We start from the raw sequence: 16,617 nt of genomic DNA, 5'->3' as shown, positions 1-16,617 counted from the left end.
GGTTGGTAGAGAAAGATGGAAAGACTCTAGGTCTTTGGTAATATTTCTGAGACACTGTATTAACTAATTCTGGATCCTGCCCAACCCCTGGATCTCTCATTTTACGATACAATATATTTCCTATTGTGTGAGCCGATTTGAGCCAGGGGTTTCAGCTACTAGCAGTTGGATATGTCCTAACCAATGAAGTAGGATTAGTTGCTCTCAAGACAGAACTGACACAAGAATACTAGCTGGCTTCTAAGGCTAGATAATACTCATTATTTTGAGATCCCACCAGAAATCTGTGGCCTTTACGCTGGTTCCACATAGAACATTGTTGCTGTTTGTTTTTGTTTTTGAATTGTATACACCTCAGTGCTGGGTGACAGAGACATTATTTTAGGACTGAATCAATACACAAGTAACTAGTGCTCACAGAGTCTAATGACCTTGCAAAGTCAGCTCTAACTAAATTAGCCCTGAGAAAAATTGGCCTTCAGTAAGGTTTTTGGCCTCTTTAAAGTTTATTACCAAATAGAGAATATGGCATGTTCAAGTCTGAGTCACAAAATAAGAAACTGGAATTAGGTACAAAATTAGGAGTTCACTTGGGTTTCTGAGTAAACAAAAATATCACAAATATATTTTCATGTATTTTTTTGGAAGATTAAGTAGAAATGCTTTAAAAATAAAAAGAATTTATAAATAAAAGAGAAATTGTTATTGGGTTAGAGGTAGACTATTTGCCTTCTCACTATTTGACAAAGTAATGTTGAAAGATACCCAGTATGAGATAACTTATTCCCATTGACTTTAACAACTCACCGATGTTTACAAACCTAAGGGGAAAATAAAAATCTACTCTATCCAATTGAATGAATAAACTCAACCATGTTTAATTTTTGATTTGTAAAGTGAAAAAAATTGTTTACCATCTTCCTACCTTCCCCACTTTGCTGCCAGAGGATGTTAACTAGAAAATGGTGTCTCATCATTTATTATAGTCTGTCATTTTATGTCAACCCAAAAGACAAGAAATTGCTTGTTGAATTGTAGATGAATCTCTCTGTTGGGAAACTGAAGGTTTATCAATGAGGAAAGGATAGACAACTCCAGTGAATGGAAGCACAATTAGCAAATTAATGCATCTGTCTGTAGATTTACTGTGACAATTGTTTGTTAGCTTAACTAAGAAATTGTTGCAGCTCTTGATGGCGACCCCTACTTTTCCCCCTTACCTGCAATCTGCTTAGGAAGGTGCCTTGGCAACACCAAGAATCCAATGGAGAAAAAAAATGTCAGGGTTATACTTCTGTATTTTCCCTTTTTTTAGAAAAAATGTTTATTTTTGTCAAATTTATATCCGTACATGGCTTAAAGAGTTGATCCTACAAGCTTTGTTAAGCAAAACAGTGGTGCCTCTCCCCACCTCTCCACCATTTTCCACTTCACCACAAGCAATCACTTTCCACTGTCTTAGTTAATTCTCTTATTGATCAAGATGCAGTGTCTGCATTGTTATGGCTCAGCAAACACAATTTGGAGTTTAGACAATTAGTGAACTATGATTACTTTTCACCTCAGGCCTGAACAGCTCTTGGTTATCACTGGAGCTCATAAGTACCATTTTTAAAAATTTTCTTTTTCACTTGTTGTTAAGACCTACCCATTCTACTCCCTTCCCCTTTCCCCTCTCCACAAATTTCCCACCAGCTTTGTTTTCTTCTTTCCTGCATGAATTCAATTAGATGAATGAAACTCTGAAGCTCTATCATTCTAGATGCCACGCGTTTAGTAGTGTGTGTTGCGTGGATTCAAACAGACTTAGGAGAGAAAGAAAGAGAGTGAGAGAATGTCACGGGGAAAGTGTATGGGCACTGGGCATTTGCAGTAGTACAAGCAATTCCAGACAACTGTTGAGCAATTTGGGGAAAATCATCTGTCACTTCTGAAGCATAACTTTGAAGCTTTAATCTGATAAACACACAGGTGCGGTCTATGCTAAACAGATTGGTCAAAATGCCTGGTGACTGAGGTCTGAATCACAGACCAAAGTCTACTCTTCCTTACACGAGTGGAAGTGTCTTCAAAATCAGCAACATTATAGAAGGTGTTGCTGAGTTTCAACCTCTGCTTCCTAAAGGAATTCAACAGTGCTAGTGTGTGTCTTAAGTGAGGTTCGGATGATGTAAGGGGAAGAGTGGAATGGAAATTTTGCAATAGTGATGTGCCCATAACCACAACTGGTCAGAGAGGTAAACTGAGCAGTCAAGTATGACCCTGGCATCCACATGCCACTACTAAAAAACTCCAGCTGACAGCCTTCATCCCTTGAAGCCAAAGAGGCAGCGGGGGCGGGGGTGGGGGGGGGGAAGGGAAATAGGCCTTCCCCTCATCTTTTCTGTTTAATTCCATTCAGACACACCACTTGACCTTTGCACTTTTAATACCTGTTTCTCTGTCTCTCAAATGCAATTCAGCTCCTTTTTAGGAGATGCTCATGAAACACAGAATTGGAGGATAAGAAGGGAGCTGCTGTTGTATCCCCTTTACCATAGTGAATAAGAAAAACATGGTGCTTGAGACTGCTTTTGGGTCTTTTCTTAACAGCAAGATTGAAATTCTACATCTCTCATCCTGTTCTCTCCCATCTTGGTTTTCTCCCTTCCTGATTCAGCGGAGATTTAGTTCATTTGCATTCAGTGGTCCCTCTAGAGGAATGACCAGGTGCAAATGCTGACATTGAAGTGCAGACACAGCACTTGTGACGTGCCAAAAGCATTCAAATGGAAGCAAGCCAAACGAGAAGGAAGAGGGCACTGAAGCAAACAGTCATTCAAAGCAGACACCTGAAATTACCATAAATGTTGTTTTAATAGAGAGACTCCAACCATGATTTGCTGTCAGGTTCAGCTGAAGTGCATTTCATTCACGTCTCCTACATTTGGTGGGTCCTCCAAGGGCAAACTCATTACGAACTATTAGAATCTTAATGCCCATGAGGTTACAAACGTTGATCTTATTTGTAACAATTCTTCAGAGCATCCTGTACAAATCTGAGGTGGAAAAATATGAGAATGATTGCTGAGAAAGAATCGGACAGTGTGTTAATTATAAAAGGGAAAATGTTCTAATTTGAGTTAATTTTGGTAGAAAAAGACTTCAGGGATATTTCAGGTGGTAACTGGGTTTTACATAAATTGAAACATAGATTGGAGAGTTTTTTTGGATAGCTGTTTCCTCAAATGTTCAATGATTAAAAAAAAAAAAAAAGGGCTCCCAATCTTGTTAAAGGAATGGGAACTTACTTCTTAACCAAAAAATGAATCTCATCTTCTTTTTATCCTCCCGTCTCCCTTTTCCCCTCTGTTAATCAGACAGCCCATCCCTTTCTTCAGTGTTGCTTTCTCCTCAACCCCCTTCTCTGTGGCACATCCTATCACCAGTATTTTTTATTTGTTGGTTTCCAGTGCATTTGCATTCGGTGGTGATATCAGCATGCTTTTCTGTAGATATACTTACCTATTAAACATATTCAGGGCAAATAATTCCACGTACTGCACTGAAATGGAAACAAATGTTAAATGTGTATCATTTTTCACTATAGGATCTCTATCCAGGCAGTCTAGATAAAGAAAAATGTGAAAAATCTCTCTATCTTAGGAGTCAGCTATTAACTGGGATCTAGATCAATAGGTCTGAGAGATGCCTGGGAGAGAGAATCAGTTTCCTTTGGCGGCAATATGGTGTTCAGGTCTAAGATTTCGGAGCCAGATACACAGGGGTTTTCCCTTTTGAGAGTGGAGCTCTGTGGTAGTAGCGCCACTGAAGAAGCTGTCAGGGCCCCCTGCTGGGTGGTTTCCCTCATTTAACTCTTACAGCACTGCGGGGAGAGAGACAGGAGTAGCCCCGCTGCACAAAGGAGACTGTGTCTCAGAATTCAAGTAAATTGCTTAGGGAGTCTCTGCTAATGAGTTTTAGAGGCACGATTGGAACTCAAATGTGCCTACATTCCCTTCACAGTGTTATGAAGCCGAGACGTTGAGTTGGTCTGATATGCTTTTTCCAGTTCCCAGAATGAAATTCTTTGTGAGAAGTTGTTTCTCCTCCAGTTTCTTCCAGGCCCATTATAGTGACTGTAGGTGTAATATTTAGGATACTCGAGTTTGGCTTTGTAATCCAGGGCCGGCGCCCTTCTCAGCATCCTGTCGCTGTCCTGGGAAAGTGGTGCTAGTTTCCGCGGCATCTCGGCAGGAGAGGGGAGTTCCCTCCAACTAAAGAGGGAGGATCTATTCTCAACCTCACGAGCCGGGGCGGGGGGGGGACCCACAAACAGACAAACAACAACAACCCCAAAAGAAAACAATCACAGCAACCCAGACCGTGGGCCTCTGGTGGACCGGGGACGGGAGGGTCGCGGCATCGAGGCAGCTCGGGAGCGCCCTCTGGCGAGAACAGAGCGCGCGTCCCCCGCCCGGCCCCCCTTCGCCGCCGCCGCTGCGCCCCCGCCAGGCTCTCTGGGTTCACTCCCGGTCTCTCACTCCGTGAGACACAGACGGCAGCTTTCCGAGCGAGCGGGGGACCGGCTGAGGCGGCGCCAGCGCCACTGCCGCCGCTCGCCCCGAGAAGACCTGGGCACCGGGAGAGAAGGCGAGGCCCGGAGCCCCATCCCCTCTCTCCTCTGGGGTCTCCTAAGCCGACCGGCCGCTCGGCGCCCCCGCGCGACACCCTTCACGGCCACTTCGCGGGGCGTGCCGGGACTGGGGGACGCGGCTCGGGAAGAGCCGGGGCAGGAGGCGGCGGCGGCGGCGGCGGCGGAGCGAGGGTGCGCGCACTGGGACTGGAGAGGTGTGAGTGGCGGGCTGGGTGGCGGCGGCGGCGGCCGTAGCCGCGGGTGCCTCCCCGCCTCGCCGCTTGGCAGGCAGCACCACCTCCCCGGGCCGCGGCCGCCCGGCAGAGTCCTCCGCGCGTTCCCGGGCCCGGAGCCGGCGCACGATGCGCCCAGCAGCGTTCTGATCACCGCCGCGCCGCTGCCTCCGCCGCGATGATCCCCCCCGAGCCGCAGCAGCAGCAGCTGCAGCCGCCGCCGCCGGCCCCGCCGAACCATGTGGTGACCACCATCGAGAACCTGCCGGCCGAGGGCAGCGGCGGCGGCGGAAGCCTGTCCGCCTCCTCCCGGGCCGGCGTGCGCCAGAGGATCCGCAAAGTGCTGAACAGGTGAGCGGCGGCGGGGGCGCGGGGCTGCGGCTGCGGGGGCCCGGCCCGGGGACCCCTCCGTTCCCCGGGCGGCCCGGAGGCCCTTTGGGACGGACGGAGTCGCGTCCGGGGAGACTGAGGAGAGCGGGCGACGGCGCGCCCCGCGCTGGCGGAGAGGCCGCGGCAGCTTTGTCCCGGAGCGGGGAGCCCCGCGGCGCCCGGGCGCCGGCTGGTCCGAGGCGGGAGTTCGGGGAGAGGCGGGGTTCCGCCAGCCTGGCTGCTGTCTGTCCGCGCTCACACCCTCGCACACGCGTGTCGCCTCGCTTCCCTCTCCCACTCGGGCCCCAGCTTTGCGCTCGGGGGCCGGAGCGGACCTGGGGGTGGCCGGGGAGGAGGCGGGAAGGCGCAGGGCTGCGGGGATGGCGTGGAAGTCGCCGGCCTCGCGCTCCGCCCGGAGGTATCCCAGCCCCTCGCCGGGAGATGGGGGTAGTGGCGACAGCCCCGGCGGCCGGCGCGGGGACCCACTTCTCCCGCCCGGCGCCCCAGTTGCGGCTCCGACTCTTCCTGGCTGGGAGCGGGGATGGGGAGGCTAGAGGCCTGGGTCAGACCCAGGCAAAGTGCAGAAATGTTGCGGGAAGGGTATGAGGAGGAGGCTCCTGGCTGTGTCGAAGCCAGAGGAGGCGAACGCTGGCGGCCGGCGCCTCCAGTGCTGGAATCTGCGCAGTGGATGGATCAAGGACGAGGCGTTTAGGATGAGAACCCGGGTTGATGTGAGATGGGGGCCCCCCCTGACGCCCCTGAGTCGGCCGTGATGCGAAAGGGACTTTTTCTACTAAAGTAACTTGAAATGGTTGAAGAGCTGACACTTAAAAATCGAATAGAGAACCGGTTGTGTGTGTTTTTATTTGGGTGCGTGTGTGCCTTTCGATGCATCTGTTGGGGGTAACTCTTAAGGTTGCTCTGTTCATACAGGTTTCTGTGTGGCACCCTTTTGGGGTAGCCGAGATTCCCCCAAGGGATTCACCTCGAGCTCCTTGGGGCTGAAAGCTCCAGTGGGAGCACAAAATACGTACAGAAATAGAAGCTTGAAAAGCTCCTTATTTTCGGAGTATGGTTTAATTTAGTCATATGAAATCCCAAACCATTCAGGAGTCGTCACTTGTGAAGACTTAACGTATATTAGCTTACTTGTGGGTACTTCCGTGTGTTTCCATTTATTATCAAACGAGAAGAAATCCACTCTGAAGTGAGACAAGAGTTGGTAATAGAAACTCAAGCCTTTACTTTCCTTTGATTTGTAGCTTAGAATAACACCTTCCAAAATATTACATATTACATCTAAAAAAGGTAATGAGCAGAATAAATCAAGAAGATGCTGGCTCAGTACATATTATGTGGGCTTCCTATCCTTTCTGAATACCTGTGATTTTTTAAAATTGTAAATGACTTGGCATTGGCTGTTTAAATTTAATGCAGAATATGTTAATTATTAATTTCCCTCATCAAACTGAGAAAAAACTGGTGCCACTGTTCATTTATCTTTGCTTGATTGTAAGTTATTATTGACTCTGTGCAGGTTATTTCTTGATGTTTTGTGGATCTTAGAGTCCAGAATAACAAGAGCACTGAGGTGGGAGCTGAGAGGCTTGGTTTGTCATCATTCCTCTGCCGTTGACTTGCCACGTGGCTTGGGGCAGAGCTGTTCATCTCCATGGCTCTTGGTTCCTTCATTTGTAAAATGTGTTTTATACTTGGCTTACCTCTCTTATCATGGTTTTGAGAAATAGATGAGGTAATACTGAAAAGACTTGGGAAAGTATAAAGCTTTACACGAATTCATTATTCAACCAAGTTCTGTTGTCTAAGGGAGGACAGTGGGAATATCGTACACAAGTTAATTGAAGTCATGGTACATCCTGAGGAGAATGTTGTATTTTACTAGCCTTCAGTGATCTGTGACATGAGTTTTATAGAGGAGGAACTTAGACTGAAAGGTTGGGTCCATGACATTTCATGGCAGATACATCTGTGAATGGAACCCAAGGGTTATAGCCTTTAGATTTCAACTGAAACATGGTTGTCTTTCAAAGTTCTTCAGAATTTTCAGTGTAATATTTTGTATTAAGTAAATGGTCTTTCCTTATCCTTAAAGGATAAGAAGAAAATATTTCTTTGGAGAAGGAGTGCCTTTGGTAAGGAGACTGAAAAAAATTAGAATAAGTGTAAAAATCCTGGTGGAGTAATTTCGTTAGCACGCTGATGGGCTTGGCTTTTGCTCCAGGATTATGTCAACAGGAGACAGCACTAGTTGTGGCTGTTGAATAGTTGGGCTCTGTGTAAAAGCAAGAGGTGGGGGGCGGGAGTGGAATTTTCGAGTTCCTGTGCCAGCACTTAGGTGTGGCTCCCCTCTGGTCTGAACCCTCCAGGTATGTTGGACTAGTCAGTAATGGCTTTAAGGCTGGCCCATTGGGTGCCATATCATAAGCATCTTTGTTCATTTTCTAAAAGCTAAAGATCCCTTTTTGCTTCTTTTTCTTCTTTTCCTCTTCCTCTTTCCTTAATACTTGTATTTCCTTCACCTTCGTTGCCCTATCAACTAATTGTCTTCTGGACAATCGTTTCCTTTCATCTACCTCTGGCATGCAGCAACTTAGCTGCTAGCAGAAAGTGAGGTTGGAAATCTGGAAGTTTGGAGCCAATATGAAAAATATCCCTCTAACTTTTGGCATGCAGATATACTGTTGGCAGCGTTCTAGTGCTATGAGCTGGCCAGTAGCGTCTCTTCAGTGACTGAGTGGGGCATTGCACCACTGTTAGTTACTCTGAGGATCCCACTGGGCCAGAGGGGCGGTGCTGAGAGACTGAGGATGGTGCACTGGGACGTGGAGTGTCAGACTGTGAGCAGCGCAAGCCTGGTGAACTGCCTGCCGCTGGTCACAGCCTGTAACAATAGCTACCTGCCAACCCAGAGGAAGAAATGCAAACACATATGCTGTCTGTATCCTGCCTACCGAGGAACAGGTAAAGGGAGAAGTACTGATTAATAATTAAAGGTACTGTCTTTCAAGAAGCTTAGAATGAAAATGCAGTATTACCTTAATGCAATCTGCCTTACATTGTCCTGCATCATTTTATTTCCTCGGTATATCTCCATATCCTTTCCCCTTTCTTTAAAGGCTTATTGAGTTGGATGGTTGCATTTTTTGTATGACAAATAGGGCATCTCACTGATTGACTACTCCCTGTAAAACAATTAGAGTAGAATATAATAGTATCCATAATTTTGGTGAAAGAGGAGGTGCTAGATAATTTTTTTTTTTACCAGTTAATGGGATGTGTCACATTCTTCTCCCCTGTCCTGTTCAAAATTGTTTTGGCAGTGTGATGCAAGAAATACAAGATGATTTAGATGCTGGGATGATTGTTACTTCTTTAATTCCCAAAGATTTAGAATAATGTCTTGGTTCAAAGAAGGAAGAAATTATGGCAAACTCCTCTTCATTTATTTCTTGAGTGTGAGATAGTATTTATTACCCTGCCACAGGCAAGCAAGATATGACAAAAAAGAAAATACTTCAAGGGCAACAGTTGATGACCCTCTCACAGGAACTGCTGATACTAGTAGATTTCTTAGAAACATATAGGAGTAGATACTAATCTATGTAGTATCTGAAGATTTTCTCCTCTAAAATGATTTCATTACGAAATGTTTGTGGAAAACGAGTGATAGCTTGTTTTATGTTTTGCCTGTGTGCGGTTTTATTTATCTTTTCCCACTTGAATATTAGTTTCAGATCTTAATAAAAATAACCATGAATTTCAAGTTTTGACCCACTTTCTTCCCAATAAGAGATACATTGGGTTGTTTCAAGTTATAAAGGCATTTCTGCCTTTTTGTGTCTTGTGGTGGGGATGTTTAATCGTTGGCATGGAACCACGAGTGTGACTCTGGGTCATCCATTCATTTGACTTGAAACTAGCTGATTTCTAACGTACATTCTGATTTATTTCCTTAATTTTCAAATTTATGAAACTTTTTTGAATTGAAAACTAAAAAGCATTAAGGAGGATACATAGGAGAGTTGGTAGCAAGCCTACATAAAATCTATATCCACGTGGGAAGTTACCATATGTGATGGGACAGTATGTATATATAGCTTTTCTGAGTTATTAAGTAAGGTGGAGAGAACATGGTGAACCAACAGAATGGCTGCTAGGAACAGAGTTATGCTTGTACTATTAGGTACAGTTGATGAAGACATCTATTATCATTTAGGTGATCCTTTTTAATCAAATGGGACGGCTTTTGTTAAAAAATTGATAGTGAGGCTCTTCCTCAAGCTACTCCTTCTAACAGATGTCAGAATGAAAGGGGAAGACCAACCAGTAATGAGGATAATTGATATAAAATATTCCAAATGGAACAGCATGGTGTGATTAAAAACAGACATTTCTAAGATTAGTAGTAAACAAAAGATGTCTGAAGGACACATTTATTTTTAACTAAAGGACAAAATTATAAAACTGGAAGATCATCCAGTATATTTTTTTGCATGGAGCTTGGAAAGCTGAATGTTCATATTAAAGGAATATTTGGTTTACCTTGGATAAAGATGGTGCATTTCCAAGGAAGTAACGTGTAAGAAAATGGACCTATCTTCATGTAATTTTTCTTTGACCTTTTACTCTCTCAAGATCCTTCAGTGCCTCAGGCCCATAATAAAAGATGTCTGTTTTTACTGTACACTGCTATAGATGTAGACAATATGGCAAATTGAGTTGACTGCCCATATAGTTCTAAAGTTACTTAATGCAAGAGCTGATTTATTATTTAATTGCCATTTCTCATAAAAGTAGAATGCAGCATGTGAAAGTACCACCACCAGGTTTTAGTTTAGCTTTCTCATTCATTTGAGTTCAGGCCAATGAGCATTCACTGCACCTTGTTCAAACACATTAATTCTTGATTATGTTTCTAAAAAAGTATACTTAGGAAGTCAAATGCCAGTAGACACATGGAAAAATACCCCATACTATTTGGCATATTTCTTGACTGTGACATGAACATCTACATGTATACATTCATTTATTCTTTTTTTTTACTTTAAATTTTTGAATTTTATTTTATTTATTATTTTATACAGCAGGTTCTTATTAGTTGTCCATTTTATACATATTAGTGTATATATGTAAGGTCTGAAACCACATAACATAAAATTTACCATCTTAATCATTTTAAGTATACAGTATAGTAGTGCTAACTGTATGCACATCGTTATGCAGCAGACCTCTAGAATTTTTTTAATCTTGCAAAACGGAAACTCTGTGTTCATTGAACAACAACTCCTCTTTTCCCTTCCCCACTGGCCCTGGCAACCACCATTCTACCTTCTGTTTCTAAGAGTTTGATTATTGTAGATACCTCATATAAATGGAATCATGCAGTGTTTGTCTTTTTGTAATTGGCTTATTTTATTTAGCATAATGTCCTCAAGGTTCATTCACATTGTCACAAGTGGCAGAATTTCCTAAGGCTAAATGATATTCCATTGTGTGTGTGTGTGTGTGTGTGTGTGTGTGTGTGTGTGTAATACCACATTTTCTTTATCCATTCACTTGTTGATGGACATTTAGGTTACTTCCATCTCTTGGCTATTGTGAATAAAGCTGCAATGAAAACGAATGTGCAAATGTCTCCTCAAGATCCTGTTTTCAGTTTTTTTAGGCTATATAACCAGAAGTGGGATTGCTGAATCATCTGTTCTATTTTTAATTTTTTGAGGAACCTCCATACCATTTTTCATAGCAGTGGTACCATTTTGCGTTTTCACCAACAGTGCACAAGGGTTCCAGTATCTCCACATCCTGCTAACACTGTGTTTGTTTGTTTTTGATAACGGCCATCCTAATGGGTGTGAAGGGATATCTCATTGTGGTTTTGATTTACATTTCCCTAATAATCACTGATTTTGAGCATCTTTTCATATACTTGTTGGCCATTTGTATATCTTCTTTGAAGAAACGTCTATTCAAATCCTTTGCTCATTTTAAAATTGGATTGTTTGGTTTTGTTGTTGTTGTTGAGTTGTAGGACTTCTTTATAAATTCTGGATATTAACCCCTTATCAGATATATGATTTGCAGATATTTTCTTCCATTCCAATGGTTGTTTTTTCACTCTGTTGATTGTTTCTATATTCATTTGTTCCTAATCACTTTCTGTGTGCTGAGTCCTCTTCTGGAGGACACATACATAGCAAAACATTACTCTTGGCTTGAAGGACCTCAAAATCTAACTGGGTAGCTTGGCATATGTACTGCTATTAAGAGTGAATGATTATAATCTGTAATCTGAATTTTTATGCATAATGCTTAATTGTATGCTTCTAAATACCTAGATGCTAGAATCATATAAATAAGTTGTCCTGTATGCGATCCATATTGCACTTATTCTGTCTTATACAGACACTAGTTGAATGTACAAGAGTTGAGAAGAAGTTTCCCAGGAAATGGCAAGGAAAACAATAAAAATAAATATGTCTTAGAAAATATTTTCTTAGAAAAATGACATGCCTCAATCGGTGGCAACGTGATGTAATTTGTTTAAGTATACTATTATTAAACTTTTAAAAATATTGTTTTCTACTAGATTTAAATTTTAAACTCTCAAGAAAATTTACCTATGTGACTTTGATGTTAAAAAATACCTTACATACCATTTTACAAGTTCTGATATTATGAACCATCAATTCCTGCCCTTTTAACAAATTAATTAGGGAACTCTAGTACAACTGAATACACATTTAAAGGAGGCTAAACATAAAAAGAAACGAAATTGAGTTATTTGTGGTGTGGTGGATGGACCTAGAGACTGTCACACAGAGAGTGAAGTAAGTCAGAAAGAGAAAAACAAATACCGTATGCTAACAAATATATATGGAATCTAAAAAAAAAATGGTTCTGATGAACCTAGGGGCAGGACAAAAATAAAGACGCAGACGTAGAGAATGGACTTGAGGATACGGGGGCGGGGGGGGGGTGGAGGGTAAGCTGGGATGAAGTGAGAGAGTAGCATTGACGTATATACACTACCAAATGTAAAATAGATAGCTAGTGAGAAGCAGCTGCATGGCACAGGGAGATCAGCTTGGTGCTTTGTGACCACCTAGAGGGGTGGGATAGGGAGGGTGGGAGGGAGACGCAAGAGGGAAGGGATATGAGGATATATGTATACATATAGCTGATTCACTTTGTTATACAGCAGAAACTAACACACCATTGTAAAGCAATTATACTCCAATAAAGATGTAAAAAAAAAAAAAATAAAGGAGGCTAAAAACTAAAACATGCTAATTATATCCAGATAGAGTGACAGGGCTACAATTCCTAATCATTCCTGGCTTGGAGATAGTACAAGGTACTGATCCATTGTGTAAGACAAATACTTCACTGGTTTCTCTTTTCCTCGTCCACTCATTCATTCAATCAGTCAGTCATTTATTCAATGAGTATTTATTAAGTGTTTACTATATGTTGGGCACTGCTGGATCATAGTGGTGAACCAGACAGTCATGGGCTGACGTGGACCCTTGAGTGCCATTGGCGGAGTTTCTAACTGTTATTATCCTTTCAATATAATCTATCAAGGGGACAATTTAAGTAAAGTAGAAATAAAGATAACATACATCAAAATGATTAGATTTTCAAGCTGATCTAACAGAGATGCAAAAAAAAGCCCCATAATTTAGCTGTTTCACCTGTAAGAAAACTACTCAAGAGGAAGACTGAACCCATAATAAAATTACTTGAAATTTACACAGAGTCAAGAGGCAGATCTTTCTTGAGGAATACAATACAATTTGTTTCACTTAGGACTTTAAACAAAGGAGGAATAGCCATTAATGTTCATATACTTTCAGAGTGTTAGAAGAAAAAGGAGAACAGACTTGGATCTCATCCTGCCATTTCAGGGAGAGCCTATCAAGGTCATTGCCATATATCCCAAGAAAATAGAGTTTCCTGAAAATATCTACATTCTGACAGTGCATACACAACTTTGAGGGAGCTTGGGGACATGTTTGTGCATTGCAGGTAAGAGAGATTGAGGGTGATTTGGAAGGACTCGATTGCTTTACTATGTAATTTGATACAACCTATGAGTGTTTGAATTAAAATGAGCATTTAGACAGTAACTCAAATTCTTAAATTTTACATTAAAAAGCATACATTTTATATTATAAAATTTTACATCATATGTTATTCTCATAAAAATCTTTTTATAGATATGGAAACCAATTTTTATGGTCACACAGCTAAGTGCTTTTATAAGACTACAGAGGAAGGAGAGACTAGGCTGGAGACAGGGCAGGAGGGTTCAGGGATGGCATTTGTCCCTGGCATTGAAAGATGGTGTCTTAGGTTGGGCTGCTATAACAAAATATCATAGACTGGGCAGCTTAAACAACAGACATTTATTTCTTACAGTTCTGGAGGCTGGGAAGTCTGAGATCAGAGTGCTGGCAGATTGTGTGTCTGGTGAGGGCCTTCTTGACTTTCAGACAGCTGTCTTCTTGTATCCACACATGGTGGAGGGAGAGAGTGAGAGTGAAAGAGACAGAGAGAGAAAGAGAGAGAAGGAGATCTCCTTTCTCATCTTATAAGGATACTAATTTCATAATGGGGACTTCACCCGCATGACCTCATCTAAATCTAATACCTCCAAAGTTTCCACCTCCAAATACTATTACACCGGGGAGTTGGGCTTTAACACATAAATTTTGGGGGGACATAAACATTTGATCCATAGCAGATGGGTAGGATAGGAACATGTGCAAGAAGGGGGATGACAGAAAGGATGAACCAAATATAGAGTAAGAGACTGGAGGAGGATTAAATGACCAGTTTGACAATATTTTGTGTAGGTAAAAAGGCAGTAGAGTGAAGTAAGGCTAGAATTGCAGGATGGAGTCAGATAATGGAAAGCTTTAGACACTCCAATATGAGTTAGACTGTGGGTTATTATTTTTGCAGGTTATTGAGTAGAGAAAGGACTTGATCAGAGATGTGCGTGAACATTACATTTTGGACAAAGTCTGTAGGACAGATGGACAGAGGATGGACTAGGGTTTAGGGGTCAGTTAGGTGGCTACTGTAGCCATATAGTGGAGTGGAGACAGGAGTCTAAATGGGATGGAGGCAGCCAGGATGGAGAGGGAAGTGCTGTAATTTGAACAGAGTGTGGACCAGGGTCAGAGAGAGGAAGATTAGATTATTTTTGAGAAGGTACTCCATAGTGTCTGCAACGTAGTGGGTGGTTAATATTTGTTTGCTGAAAGGTGATAAACTTGCTACAAGGAAGGGATTTGCTCACTAGGGCAGAAGAGACCTAGGGTGTTACCTGAACTAGACAGGCAGCTGGAGGACCTTAGCCAGCTACTCAGTGGTCTGTGGACCTGTGTAGATTCACAGATTGTGTAACCAGACTGTGAGGAGAACAGAAATCAAGAGTAAGCATTAGAAATAGCTATAGCAACTTGACAGAGTACTTTCATGATTTTTTTTCTAATACTAAAATATCGGGTCATGTATTTTAATTTTTGGTTTTTTGCCATTTTATTTTTCTAGTAGTTGATTTTTTGAATTGTATTTTACAAAAGAATTGTCTTCAGTGAATTGAAAAAAAAGAACCAATATTTTATAACAGATAGTTTGAGAAGCACTGGTCCCAGTCCAGTATCCAAGAGGGAGCAACAGCGAGTCTGGATTCTGGAAGTGCATCTAATCATGGGGTAGGGGGTCCTCATAGTGGTAGCATTAGGATGGTGCTAGTCATGGCCCTGGAAATCTGTACATCCCAGCTGGCAATGTGGAGGCAGCAGGTTAGGCCTGACAATAGCTACATTAAGTATCAAGGACTCAGCCCAACAGGCTAGGTTGGGGCTCCCACCTTAAAGGGATCCCCTGGAATGTTAGGCGGGGAAGCTCTTTAGCAATGAGAAGAGGTACAGCGCAGCCCACCTTAAAGGGATCCCCTGGAATGTTAGGCGGGGAAGCTCTTTAGCAATGAGAAGGAGTACAGCGCAGCCCACCTTAAAGGGATCCCCTGGAATGTTAGGCGGGGAAGCTCTTTAGCAATGAGAAGGGGTAGAGCGCAGCATCGCAGGTCTGTGGAATGGGGTATAAGTGGAGAGTGCTATTTTTCAAGGATCTTCAAGTTAAAGAGAGCAGATTCTAGGTCTGAGTGCAGAAAGCAGGGTCAGGGTTACAGGGGGGTTCAGCATGAGCAGCAGGGCCACTGGCATGGCTCTACTTCAGGCTCTGAGGAGCACAGAGTAGGAACTCTTCAGCCATTCAACACCATCACTACTGAGCCAGCTAAGAGGCACCATCTAGATATTGGGGAAGCTGCAGGGAACAAGACATAAAAGGCCTCCACTCTCCTGGAGACTGTGTTCTAGTTGGGGGCAGGCAATAAACGCATACATAAGACAGATATCTCATTGTGCTAAATACTCTCCAGAGAATTAAAGTGGGGCGATGTGACAGAGAGGTAACGGGTGGTACTTTAACTTGAGTGGTCAGAAGAGGCCTCTCCCTGTCTGGTAACATTGAAGCTAAGATTGGAATGACTAAAAGGAACCGGCTACTTGAGGGTCAGGAGGCAGTGCATTCCAGGTGGGGATGCTGAGATGAAACAAGCAGCAGAGTGACGGAAAGTAAGGGAGTGCAAGAAGGAGGGGAGCATGGGAGGGGGGAGATCACGGGCTGGGGTGGGGTGGGGGGAGGCAGGCGTGAGGTCTTTTAGGGCCCCATAGGCCAGGAGAAGAACTTGTGTTTTATTCTCAGTGGGATGGGGAGCAACTGAAAGGTTTTAAGCAGAGGAGTAATGTGGTTAATGTTTTGAAAAGCCCACCCTGGCTGCTGTTGGAGAATGGACTGCGGGAGAGGTAAGTGGCTCCAGGAGGAAAGAGACGTTGCAGGCTTGGACTGGAGGGTAGCAATGAGGTGGAGAGAAATGATTGCGTTTTGGAGCGATTCATCTTGGGAGATGGAGTCCATGGGATTGGATGTGTGGTTTGGTGAGGCTGCTGAGGGAAATGGATAAAGAAAAACTCCAGTTTGGGGGCATGAGAAACTGGGTGAGTGATGGTGCCCTTGTCCAAGATGGGAAAGACAGGGAGAGGAACATGTTTGTGGATAAAAAGTCAAGAGTTTACTTCTGGCAAGTTAAGTTAGAGATGTCCAGTGGAAATGTCACATGATAGCTGGAGTATGGGATTTAGGGAGAAATCAGGGGCTGGGGATTTGGATTTGGGTGTCATTGGTGCGGTCCTGGATAAGATCATCTGGGGACAATGTGTCGATAGAGGAGAAAAGGGGTCCCAGGGTCACTCTGGGGAGCGCATCAACTTCCGAGTCAAACAGAGGAGGAGGACCCAG

At 43.3% G+C, this 16,617-nt stretch overlaps 1 protein-coding gene across 1 annotated transcript in view; it reads left to right on the top strand.

The window, feature by feature from the left end:
• The first annotated feature begins 4,622 nt into the window (after positions 1 to 4,622).
• The window catches only part of SLC35F1 (solute carrier family 35 member F1), a 399,640-nt gene continuing 387,645 nt past the window's right edge, over positions 4,623 to 16,617 (top strand). Inside the window, exon 1 of the mRNA XM_036872250.1 lies at positions 4,623 to 5,199. Within this exon, the coding sequence (XP_036728145.1) occupies positions 5,027 to 5,199 (173 nt within the window). The 5' untranslated portion in view covers positions 4,623 to 5,026. The remainder of the gene's footprint in view (positions 5,200 to 16,617) is intronic.

This window comes from Balaenoptera musculus, chromosome 12 (assembly GCF_009873245.2).
Source record: "Balaenoptera musculus isolate JJ_BM4_2016_0621 chromosome 12, mBalMus1.pri.v3, whole genome shotgun sequence".
NCBI classification, from domain to species: Eukaryota; Metazoa; Chordata; class Mammalia; order Artiodactyla; family Balaenopteridae; genus Balaenoptera; species Balaenoptera musculus.
This window is presented reverse-complemented; position numbering and strand designations above follow the sequence as displayed.